The sequence below is a fragment of the Dermacentor silvarum genome, chromosome 4 (assembly GCF_013339745.2).
Source record: "Dermacentor silvarum isolate Dsil-2018 chromosome 4, BIME_Dsil_1.4, whole genome shotgun sequence".
Lineage (NCBI taxonomy): Eukaryota > Metazoa > Arthropoda > Arachnida > Ixodida > Ixodidae > Dermacentor > Dermacentor silvarum.
The window spans coordinates 70,450,836-70,463,095 of record NC_051157.2 but is presented as its reverse complement, the minus strand read 5'-3'; the positions used below and the strand labels follow the sequence as shown (position 1 = coordinate 70,463,095).

General features: G+C 47.9%; 1 protein-coding gene across 1 annotated transcript; it reads left to right on the top strand.

Annotated features, from left to right (window-relative positions):
* The first annotated feature begins 6,149 nt into the window (after positions 1-6,149).
* LOC125944974 (uncharacterized) lies at positions 6,150-11,831 on the top strand. Its single transcript, XM_049666462.1, has 2 exons — positions 6,150-6,482; positions 10,443-11,831. Exons 1-2 carry the CDS (start codon positions 6,150-6,152, stop codon positions 11,829-11,831), a joined length of 1,722 nt encoding a protein of 573 aa, XP_049522419.1.
* Positions 11,832-12,260: the final 429 nt, after the last annotated feature.

Sequence of the window (12,260 nt, the reverse complement as noted above, 5' to 3'; positions counted from 1 at the left end):
CAGCAACTAGCCTCGACCATTTGGATACGTCGCCACGCCACGCCAGACAGCTCACAACAGTGAAGCTAGGTCGTCGCATTCATGGTATTCTTGATCTTGTGTCGAAATTTCAGCGCGGAAACAAGGCAAGGATGTTCGGACGAGGTCACATTACGAGCATTGACTATAAACGTATAGGGAACCGCACGCTACTTCACTTCCGGGTGAAAACACTTGCTTCCGAAATGAGTCAGCGATTATTCCTTACGCTTCTGCCTGTTCCCTCGCTGAATTTTTGACACGTATCTTTACCAACTTCGTATTTCACTGCTCCCAAAATCTTGCCCCCGATAGGACCCCACATAGGCGAGAAAATAGAAGTCTAATGGCACCACCGGCTACAGCGGGTGCCACTGGTGACTGCATGGTAAACAAACTGGTCGCAAGGTCCTTGGCACAAGACCTGTCTTGAATTCTTTAGAAACGCAAGCTAATGTGACAGCAATACCACGTGGAGTCTGAAAAAGCTTGTCTAGCAGGACTATGAATAGTTGCAGGCCCTTTCTCGGTTCACAGGCGAGTGACCAGGTGGAAACGACAGCGCGTTTCGAGCTCAGCGCTTTCTTCGCCCACGCCGGTCGGCGTGCAGCTAGGCGATGCGTGGCGAAAGCCTCGCACGAGTGGCGATGAAAGGAAATAGAAGTCCCGTTGTACTCTGCGGAGCCCTGCTTACCTGGGCACCTTGTTCCCACCCTAGTTTATGAGCCCGATTTCAGGAGGGCAAGGACGCCGTGTAATTCAACTCGCGCGGATCGGCAATTTTGAACGTGCACCGAAAGCACGCCTGCAGATCCGAGCTAGTTTCGTCTGTGCTTTTGTGTGTTTTTATAGGGGGAAAATGATCTTGATTTTTCGGCCGACATATTTCTTTGCTGTGGACAGACAAGCGTCTAGGTCAGTGGATCTCTTAGCTTCACGAGTAAATTTGTTTCGTTCTTCACAACGAAGTCGGTCCTGCCGTCGCTGCGAATGCTTCCAAGGTGGTTTCACTCTGATTAAGCAGCCAGTTCACGGCCAGATAAATAAGCATTGTCGCTGAGCTGTGCTATAGAGCCCTTAGCATCCGAAGTAGTTAGGGAATAACACCATACAATTCATGTCTTTCAGGGCATGGATGCTCGCTGAATTGTTCGTGTTATTGTCCCTCTATTGGACGACAACAGTTATGTCGTCCAATAGCAACCTAAAGACTGTTTAGAGACAGTCGTAGTGGAACTTTGAAGTATCTGTCAGTATACCACCGGTGATGAGGCTCGCTATCTAGCACTTACACGCTTTACACCACAAAAGTGCCATGCCCAGGACAACCGTTCGTCGAACAGTTTAAGCAACCAACGGCAGTCGGTCGACGGGACATTTGGGCCTGGAGCAATCTTCGGTTGCGGTGCAGCAGACACTTAACATTAGAAAGTTATTGGAGTCCTTAATGAATGCTATGGTGACTATAGCTATGGCGATCGTCAAGTGACTTTGACATTTCGATCCATGCTACTGTGCCAAAGTATAAAAGTCTCAAGAAATGCTGCTTCGAGTCATGTTAGTCCACTGTAAGGAACACCCTCAGCCGTTGTGTCTTGTCCGAGTAAACGTTGCTTTGGCCCACATGGCTGTTTCTCGTTCCAAGCTCCCCAAAAAGAAGAAACGTATTTAGCCTGCGTATGTGTGTTCTACGATGACGAGGACAATAAACAGGATGTTTCAGAATATGTGTTCGAAATTCCTTCAAACTGCTTCTGTGGAATTTGGGTTGTGATTCTGCAAGGTCGCACAAGCATGTCGGCGTTTTCACTATAATGCTTTGGGTAACTCGAGAGATCGTTGGTATTTCAGGTATAGTGTACTATCGACCAAAAAAGTTTACGGACCAAGGGATCTGACAAAAAGCTGAATATCTCTGCAGACTCAAAATGCAGCCTGGTATTCCCATTTCCAGCCTCTACTGGTATATGCGAACAACATTGTGATGCATACGGTTTTACTGGCTACTTTTAAAGGCTGCTCGGATATTTAGCGTTTTCTGAGATTCCGTGGTCCGTAAACTTTTTTTGGTCGATAGTACATATTTTTTTAACAGCGGTGCTGTTTAAGGTCGAGGTCGATCCCTGGTGTTCGCAGTTTCGAGCGAAGTGTAGGAAGTGTGGAATGAGAAGAGGAGGTGCAGAGAGAGAAAGAAAGAGATACAGACAGCGAGAGAAATAAAGAAAGAAAAACAATATAAACTTTCTTGGCGATGTGGGATTTGAACAGGGGGTACTCACGGTCCGAAGGCGAGCGTCATAATCACTACGCTATACACCCACGCTTGCAGAGCTCCGCTGTTTCATCAGATTTCACAAGCGTGCAACTGGCTTGATTTGATTTTTGTGGTTTCTAGTTTGATATTTTCCACGTATGGTCACTTCACTAAAAGCCTTCCTCACGAGCTTCTAGATATAGCACCATGCTGATATGCATTTGTGTTTACATGTTGGGAGCTGATATCTGGAAACTAGTTCAAGCCTCGGGACACTAAGTAAATCGACACATATCGAGAAAAAAAATTCGCTTCGACCTCGCAGTCGCCACGTCTGTAGTAAGGCAAATAATGAATAAGTTTATTACTGATATTGTGTTGATTATGGTGCTACTAATTTCGCCTTGTCACATAGTTGCTCATGTTCGGGATTCGTAACGTGTTTTTGTGTTTTCTCCATTTCAACTAAAACATCATGGCAGTCACCCATGACATGGTGCGGGTTGCCGTTCTCTGCATTGTAAAAAAGGACCTGTTGGGGTGCGGATGAAACATTGTTTGTAAACTTTCACTACCACCACCATCGCCCACACTAGTAGCTACTATATACTATTCCTACCCGTGCACTAACAATGCATAACTGCCGCTATCATCTGCTACTGCACCACCACGCGCACCTACTTATACGCTCTACCAATTGCTTGCACTAACAGCGAGCGAAGTCTCTACACAGCAATTTACTCCCTGTGCCACGCCCAACTTTATATGTAGGGACGTGCGTTGCAAGGTTCGGCTACTAATGTTTTCGCGATACAGGCGCAAAGCGTGCAGTGAAAACACTGGTCAAATGATGACGGAACGCGCCCACTCCCCTCCAGTACGTTCCCGCTGATCCGACCGCATCCCCTAGACAACCCAGAAGGCAGCGCCAATTAGGCGCAGCTCCCTGCTTTACACACTGTGTCCGTGCACACTGCTCGAAGCGGCCGCGGTTTCGGCCTAGGGGCTCGCTTCTCGGCTGGAATGCCGTCCAACCGGACTGCTGTGGGCCCCAAGAAACGGAGATAAAAAGAAAATCGCGCGAAACCAGCAGTGGAGCCGGGCTTCTTGCGAACGAAGCTGTGTGAGCGAGGAGGGGTGAGAATCACCGCCCGCCAGGAAGAATGTGTGTCAAGATCGGCCCGTCTGGAGAGGGAATGGCTCCGTTTTTTCCTGCTCGCGCCCAGCGCGCCGTTATAGTGTTCGTGTGTGTGCTCGTGTGCGGAGCGCAGTCGCAGCCAGGCAGCCGGGCTTACAGGCAAGGCAGGCATATAGGCGAGAGCAGCGCCCTTATACGGGTGGGGCTGGCTTTGCCTCCGCTGCCGTCTCGAAGGAATCTCGGTCACTGCTCGGGAGCCAATATTGGCATGCCTGAGCGGGCGATGGTCCCCAACCTCAGGCAGGCACGCCGCGTGCCTGTCTTCTGCAACGTGCTCAACCGCAAATGACGCTGCACGTGCAGGTTCGATCCCAGCGCGATGCCATCGTACTTGAAGAGCTATAGAACAAGTGACACTGGATGACATGTTACACAATACAGATAGCATAGTACTTTGTATACTACAGGCTTCGTGCGAAGTTGTGGTCGAGCGTTGCGCAGTGCTCGACCACCCCTGAGACCGAAGCCCGTTCCTGAAGGACCATCGAAGTTGGGTAGCCATTTGATTGACGCGAGCCGAGTGGTGTCATCGTCGGCAGTGGTATACGACAAACCCTTGCGCAAAAGGTTTACAGCAGAATGCACTGACACGGACAGAAATGGACGACGACACAGCGTGTGTCGTCGTCCCTTTCTGTCTGTGTCTGCGTTCTGCTGGAAACCTTTCGTGCTATGTGCAACCAACAAGCTCAGGCAAACAATATTCTGACAAACCGTTGACACGATAATTAAAAAAACAAAAGAATTTATTTATTTACTTACTTACTTACTTACTTACTCGTATTTATTTATTTATTTATTTATTTATTTATTTATTTATTTATTTATTTATTTATTTATTTATTTATTTATTTATTTATTTATTTATTTATTTATTTATACTACAGCCATATTTTAGGGCTAAAGCAGGAATGGGAACTGTAAATTAGCATAAAAAAAGCAAACACAAGTGAAAATTTTCGAAGCAGTAAGCACAGACAAACGAACACAAAAAAAAGAAACAAATAGCTACAGGTATACAGCAATCTACATATAGGCGTCGAAAAGTACTCTCATACGGTGACTAAAAAGTAATTAAATAGCAAGGAACGATCAGTGATTAATAATGAATTCCAGTGTTGTATTGCACATGAAAAAAAAAATATTGTACTTGAACGTGCTAGTGTGAGCAAAAAAAAAAAAAATGGTATCAGGTTCAAAGAATGGGAGCTACGGGCACAATTTTTTTTAGCAAGTGTAATATCACTGCAGCCGCAAAAGCCAGATATGTAGTTAATGATGACGTGCAGAAACTTCAGAGATTCAATGTGATAACGTCGCAAGAGTGATTGGATGCTCAGAGATTGCAATGTCGGTGAAAAACTGCGACCGTAATTATATGGCAGATGAAACAAACCGTTTTTCTTGGAGTAGATTCAAGCGAACCTTATTTCACACTGTTTGTATGGATACCAAACCTGGGAGGCGTATTAGAGAACGGGGTGAATTAATGTTTTATATAAGCTTAGTATCGCGTGGTGCCTTAATTAAAGTTTGCCGCAAGTAATCTAGCTTTAAGTGATTTTTTTGTTGTTTATATATTCAAGGTGGTTAGACAAAGAAAGTTTTCTGTGAAAATAACCCCTAAGTACTTATATTGGAACACTTGTGTTACTTTAATGTCATTTAAAGGATAATAACAACGAAGGAGTTACGTCAATTAGTAAATAGCATAACTGTTTTATTGCAATTAATATTCACTTGCCATGTTTTAAACCACGTGCAAAAGTGCACAATGGCTTCAACAAGACGATAGCGGTCATCAATAAATTTATATTTCCATATAGGGCACAATCATCAGCATAAAGCCGGATTTTAGATGAGGTGTTGCGTGGAAAATCACTGACATATATTAAAAATAGTATAAAGGTCCTAATACGGACCCCTGTGGTACGCCGGATGTAACGTTAACATGACATGAATCAACAGAACTAAGGGAAACAAACTGTGAACGACAACGAAGAAAACTGCCGCGATCCAAGAAACAAGACAAACAAACAAGCTCTCCAATCTTTATCTTTAGATTCTGATTTACCTATTATAAAATTTTGTCCTCTTATTTTGTACTTTTCTTTGACCTACCCGATTCTTGGCCAGTCCCCCAGATTGGGTACGTGCTAGTCCTTTCCTAAGGATCTACTTCTGCGTCTACTACACGACAAGGGTTATTTACTGCTGTGTGGGCATGTTGGTACTGTAACTTGGGTGACATTTTTTTTAACGCCAGTGAACGAGGACAGAAGGGAGACGTAGCGCATGCTGTTGTCAACGTCTCCCTTCTGCCCTTGTCCGCTGGCGCTAAAAGTGTTATCCAAGGGTTAGTATGGCGCTTAATTCGACGAAGTGTTCCTATCACTTCATCATTGCCTGTCATGGGTGCCAAGCTTGATCATACATTGCCGTACTCCAACTATACGTATTTAGTGTATAAATGATAACGGATTACTATGCTCATGGAGAAGCAGGGCTATAGATTATGTAAAGTGCAGTGGTACTGAAGGGCAGCGAACAGTAGCGACGCCGGTGGTTTTTGTAGATGTACGGAGGGTATTCTTAGCCTAGCTTCTACAAAGCGCCATTCGCGCTGCAGCAGTGACGAATGAACTATAATTAATGAATTGATTAATTACTGACTTAAACATGACCTGCCTGTTTACGCAGCCGTGGTCGACGGCGCTCTGGCTCCTGCCGCTGGTTCTGTCTGCTGCCAGCCAGTCCTCGGCAGGTGACAACAAGGAGCAGCCAAAGGCCACCGCGGCGGCGGGAACCCGCTCCAGGCGCAATGCCCTGGAAGAGCTGCAGTCCCAGATCCGCTGGGAGTACGGCGGCTGGCGGCCCATCATGCCCGGCAGCCCCTTCTTCTTCGTGAAGACGAGCCGCGCCGTGCCGCTGGACGGCAGCGCTTCGGCACTCACGCCCGTCAGGATGCGCGCGCCGCAGCTGCACAACAGTCTCCTCAAGGACGACTCCAAGGTACGTGCCCAAAGGCCTGTTTCTTAGAAGCAATGGCCGCTTGCCGAAGCTGCGCTGGGACGCGGCATGTGGGGCAAGATAGTACGGGACAACGCAACGAATGATCAGCGAGAATAGTTCTGTATATCACTCGACTATTCGAGGCGCCCGCCGCAGTATAGCTCAGGGCGTTGCGTTGCCGAGCAGGAGGTCGCGTGTTCGAACGCGACCGTGGCGGTCACATACCGATCGGGGCGGAATGCAAAAGCACTCGTGTACCAGGTATTGGGTGCAAGTTATAGAGTCCCAGGTGGTTAAAATTATACCGGAGTCCCCCACATACCACGTGCCCCTATAATCAGATCTTGGTTTTAGCACGTAAGACCCCAGAGCCTATTTAATACTAATAATCAGTTCAGGCAATATTGCTTTAAGTGTTCGCCGAGTAGCTATACACTATTGGAAGCGGAGGTCACGATTAAAACGTTCAAGCAGGCACGCTTCTTGTCGGCATGAGCCTATTTAATACTAATAATCAGTTCAGGCAATATTGCTTTAAGTGTGCGCCGAGTAGCTACACTATTCGAAGCGGAGGTCACGATTAAAACGTTCAAGCAGGCACGCTTCTTGTCGGCATCACTTCCTCTTTTTATTACAGCTCGAGTACGATGGGCAGCAATAACTTCATTATATACATCAGCGAGTGTCGTTTGCTCTAAGTGGACAAGCATTGCATTAAACTTCACGTCAGTCGAGAATAGAGTCAGTCCATCGGCTCAGTCGTTTGAACCACGCAGCCTCACGCAGCGTAAAATTCGGTAAACTCGCACGTGTGCTTACATAGTAGGGGTGCTTACATAGTAGTAGTAGTTACAAACAGTTCAACCCGGTATCCTGACTGTGAAAAATCAGCGCACGGCGTCACATAGATAGGCTAACACTGCAACCAACACTCCCCCCGCTTCACACTTCCTTATCAAACACCTACCATTCACCTTACACTTCCGGTCACGCTCCCTTCGCTGAGGAACCTATTCAAACGCTCTTGTCGGAACTTGGGCATAAAAGCAAGGCGTCGCTTTCTTTGTTGTTCCTTGTTTTCCCCACGTTTCAGGCATTGAAAAGGTGGCATAACGGTCCTACCATATTTGTGGAATACGCTCTTAACGCCGTTGCCGGCGCTCATCGACTGCTCCCGTCCACTGCCAGATGCTGTAGGCGACCACGTGCGACTGCCGTGCCATCTTATTACTCCGGCCTTAGTTCTAACGTAGCCAGGTCGAACTGTGAATTGCGGGAGCGCCCGCGGCGGTGATCTTTCATTGCGTCCAGGAGTGCATGCAGAGGCTGCTCGTCGGCGCAAGTTGACACTGGTCAGGGAATCTCTAGAAGACAAGACATAACGCGCCGGGCCCGCACGAATGCTTGTTGATCGTCTACGAAACGTTGCTTCCGCGTTCTGTGCGAAGAAAAAAAAATGTTCGTGAGGAAGACTCGGTGAAGCGAGCAGTGAGAGAAGCGTGAGCTGCAGTGTCACGCACTGCGCCTAGAGACCCAGAATCAAAAAGCGGCACGCACGCGTACAGCGCAGTGCATTCGAGCCGGCGGTCACGCGGTGACAAATTCGCACGTATATACTGTATACCTCGTTACGCAGCGCCGAGCGTCGGCACGCTTCCCGGCGTCCCGACACTGCGCGCTTGCACGACTTCAAAGCGCGCGCGGCGCCTGCGGCTCGCAGACACACCGCGAGACGCGTGCCCGTTTTGGTGCAAATTAAAGCTCGCGAGAATGGGCGGGAGTTCACTGTGCTCCCATTCCACATCGGTCGAAGCCCTTTGCGGACTGATGGTAGGGGCCAAAATTAATGGTCGAGCTTACATTTTTACAGTTTTAGGAGCTAAATTACAAACTGTTCTGTTTGAGTTCAGCCTCAAATCGTTGTAAACTGTACAACATTAGGCCTTATTCTACTTTTCAGAAAATCAAGTGACAGCTGTTCCGTAACAGTGACGCAGTGTCCTTTTCACGAAGTAAATAGAAATGAAATTGACGTCAATTAGTTCTAACCTGTCATGCTATCCGCACGAACTCTTCGAAAGAGTCAGAGAGAGAGAGCTCCTTATTGAAAAGCAGAGTGTTCAGCTGGCGTATATTCGCCTACTTGTTACTCTGCAGGGAATGAGACGAAAGGAAGCAAAGGCACATAGAAGGAGATGGTGGGCAAAGGAATAGAAAAGAAACAAAGAGAAAAACAGTGCAGGTCTTGTGATCTTACCGGCAGACTATAAGTGTCCCACACGATGAAGGCGAAGAGTCAGGCATGCCTCTCTTTTGGTTGTAGCCCTTAAGAAGACGCTAAGCAAAACAAACAACTAAATAAATAAATAAATAAATAAATAAATAAATAAATAAATAAATAAATAAATAAATAAATAAATAAATAAATAAATAAATAAATAAATAAATAAATAAATAAATAAATAAATAGTAATAATAATTTTAGGGCTGTTAGTTATTCTTTACAATACCAAAGAAAGCTACTCCTATTTTGCGAAATGAAGTCGGAAATGATGCAAAAGCGAGAGACAGGTGGCGACGCCGTCTTCAAATACTCGCACCAGCTTGCCGTGACGTCGTGGATTTCGATGGTGGCTGTTTGGGCCTGAGTGAATTGATTACCGCTAAAGATGGAGTGGTGTTGTATTATAAAAGAAAACCAGAGACTAAACTTAGCAACTTTCAAGAACTTTGTTTACTCAGTCACATCAGCTCAAATACGAAAAAAAGTACTTTGGGAGAATTAGGTTGCAACTTGCAGGCGCAAGTTGGAATCAGTTAGCGCAAGACAGGGGTAATTGGAGATCACAGGGAGAGGCCTTCGTCCTGCAGTGGACATAAATATATGCTGCTGCTGCTGCTGCTGCTGCTGCTGATGATGATGATGAAACTTAGCAACATTCAAGAACTTTTTTTACTCAGTCGCATCGGCTCAAATACGAAAAAGTACTATGGGACAATTCTGTTATCTCAAAAACAACTCACGAGGTTCTACTAGAGATTGTAAATTAACGGCTTACAAATCACTAATAAGGCCGCTGCTGGGGTACGCGTTGGTTGTCCGGTCACCACATCATTCCAAAGATGTAGATAACCTTTAGTCTATATTCAGAAAAAAAGGCATTATATTTATATGTAAATGTTATGACCTTTATTTTTTCCCCGTCGTCACATGCTAATGCGCTATTACTGAAACCTTTGGCCCACAGGCGTATTTGTGACCGCGTTAGTCTTTTACATAAGGTTGTTTACGGGAATACCTTCATCAAAGACCCTATTGTTTTCACTAACCCTTCTCGGCCTACCCGACGATGTCGTCATCCTAACATTATCCAATTAAATCTTCGCTTTATTGTTTTAAGTCTTCCTTCTTTGCACATACAATTGAGATTTGGAATGGCCTTGAGGGGTCTTTGCGCGAACTACCTAATGATGAATTTCGCCGGTCAATTGCCTGATTATGTTTGTTGATCAGCTATCCGATATTTGAAATTGCTTATTTTATGCTGCCTCTTTGATCCTACGGAGTGTTTCTATGGTTTGCTTGTTTCTCTTTTATTCATTATATTCTGTTATTCGATTATTTTCTTCTGGTGATTGGATGCAATGTATGTACCCACTCCTGCAAAATTGTGCTGCGCAATATGGCAGCATTTGTAAATAAAAGAAATCACTGACATAACCGATATGTGCCGGCGTTAGGGTATCGGCCCGAAATTCAGGATGTGGAGATTTGACCGTCATTTTTTCTAGTATTATATAACCAACCAATTACCGCGAAATTAACGAAAATGAAGTTTTAAAATAATAGTTCCTCAGTCTGAACTGATTTAGTGTTTCTATTTATTGTCCCTTAAGATATTGTTCTTTCGGAGTGAGCGGGCGTTTTCTTACTTTTTCTACGCTGAAACGCATTCGCAGGAAGACCTGAAGGCGGAAGCCTCCAGCGCATCGGAACGGGTAGCCGAGTCGCAGTCCATTGCTCGCCAGGTCCCGATAGGCAGCCCGCCTGTCGGCAGCGCTGCGGGATGCTGTGACTTTCAGCCGGTGCTATACGTCAAGCACCAATCGCACTCCGGTCAACAAGCAAAAGGTTCGAGCCCGGCGTGGTACGCCGCAAAACCAGAAACCAACTTGGCGGGAGACGACGACGATGACTACCAGAAGGACGCCGGAAAGCCCGAGGGCAGCGACGATCTCAAGTCGAGTGGCTCGCAAATCGTGCACGGAAGCCCCATAGGAGACGAGAGGCCCCAACTACCTCACCAACTTCTTCAGGACGGTTCGGACCCTCACGCGTCGGGTCCCTCACCGTTGGGCCTCGAGAGCGTATTGAGTAAACTGCCGGTCAACATCCACCCCGTGCTTCAAGGTCAGGGCGAGCAGATCATGTCGGCCCTGGCGGGCCTGGACGGAAGCATCCAGCCGTCCAACATCGAGCAGCTGCTACAACACGTGCACGCGTCGGGCGGAGTAGCGCCGGACGTGGAACGTCTCATAGCAGCCATGGTAAACTCAGCTCACGGCGGTCAAGGCCACGGACCTGGATTGGGTGGTCCCGAAGCCCACCAGGATGTGTCAGTACAGGGCCTACCACCTGGCGTCCCGCTCGCCCACCCGGGACCTGGTGGCCAGTACGGTGAGCATCCGACGGCTCCGCCGTACCACCCGCGCCCCGACAAGAACATCTTCCGCTGGTACCCTAAGCCGAGGGCTACCGCGCCGCCGCCACACAAGCCTACTTACACGGAGATGCCCAAAAAGCCCGGAGAGATGAACAGAAAGCAACAAAATTCACAGGGCAAGAACTACGGCGGGGGAGGCATGAACGAGCAGATGCTCGTGCAGAACGCGCTGCACGCCATGCAGAACGTGCAGCATCAAGTTATGGGGGCCACGCCCGTGCACTTGGCTGTCGTTCAGGGTCCCATCCTAACGGGCAACGGAGTTCAATTTCCACATCCGGGCCCGTTGCAGCAGCTGGAGGCTCCTCCATTGGCTCACCATTACAGCGGACTGGATGGCGATGTTGCTCACGCGGACAGTCAACAGCACTTCGTCACTGCCAGGCCTCACGATCCTCCCAACTTTGATCGGCAAGCACCGAGAAGGCCTCCACAGACGTTGCCGCCGCCCCCACCTCCTCCGCCTCCACCGCAGCACCTGCAGCAGCATCACCACCGCCGAAACGAGACCAGCATCACCCGCACCAACAGTTACAACAGCACCATCAAGAGTATCAGTCTCAACATCACCAACAGCACCAGCAGCATTCAGTCCCCTATCCAGGATACCAGGAGCACACCATAAGCGCCGAAATAGTCCGTGGACGACCGCAGGGAGACTATGATCCTAGACAGCCTCCCAGAATTCACGTAGAGGACGTTCCGGCCGACGTTCTGGCGACGGGCATCCATCCAAACGGCCACCCGATACGCGTTGATGGCATCAATCTTAACATTATAGCGCCGTCGCAGCACGAGCCGCCACAATTTCCACCCAGGCACCCTCAAGCTACGACATCTCAGCCTTCTCCCGCTCCTGTGTTCACGCACTACCACCGACCTGAGGATGTCGCGAGCGCGCCATTCTTCCAGCACCAGCACCACCAGGACGCTGCACACGACACTCACCAGCAGCCCACTTACAACGCCACTGCTGATGCCACCGGCAATAAGGAGCACTACTACGACCACTCGCCCTATCACCCCGACGACCGCAAACAAGAGAACCACAGCC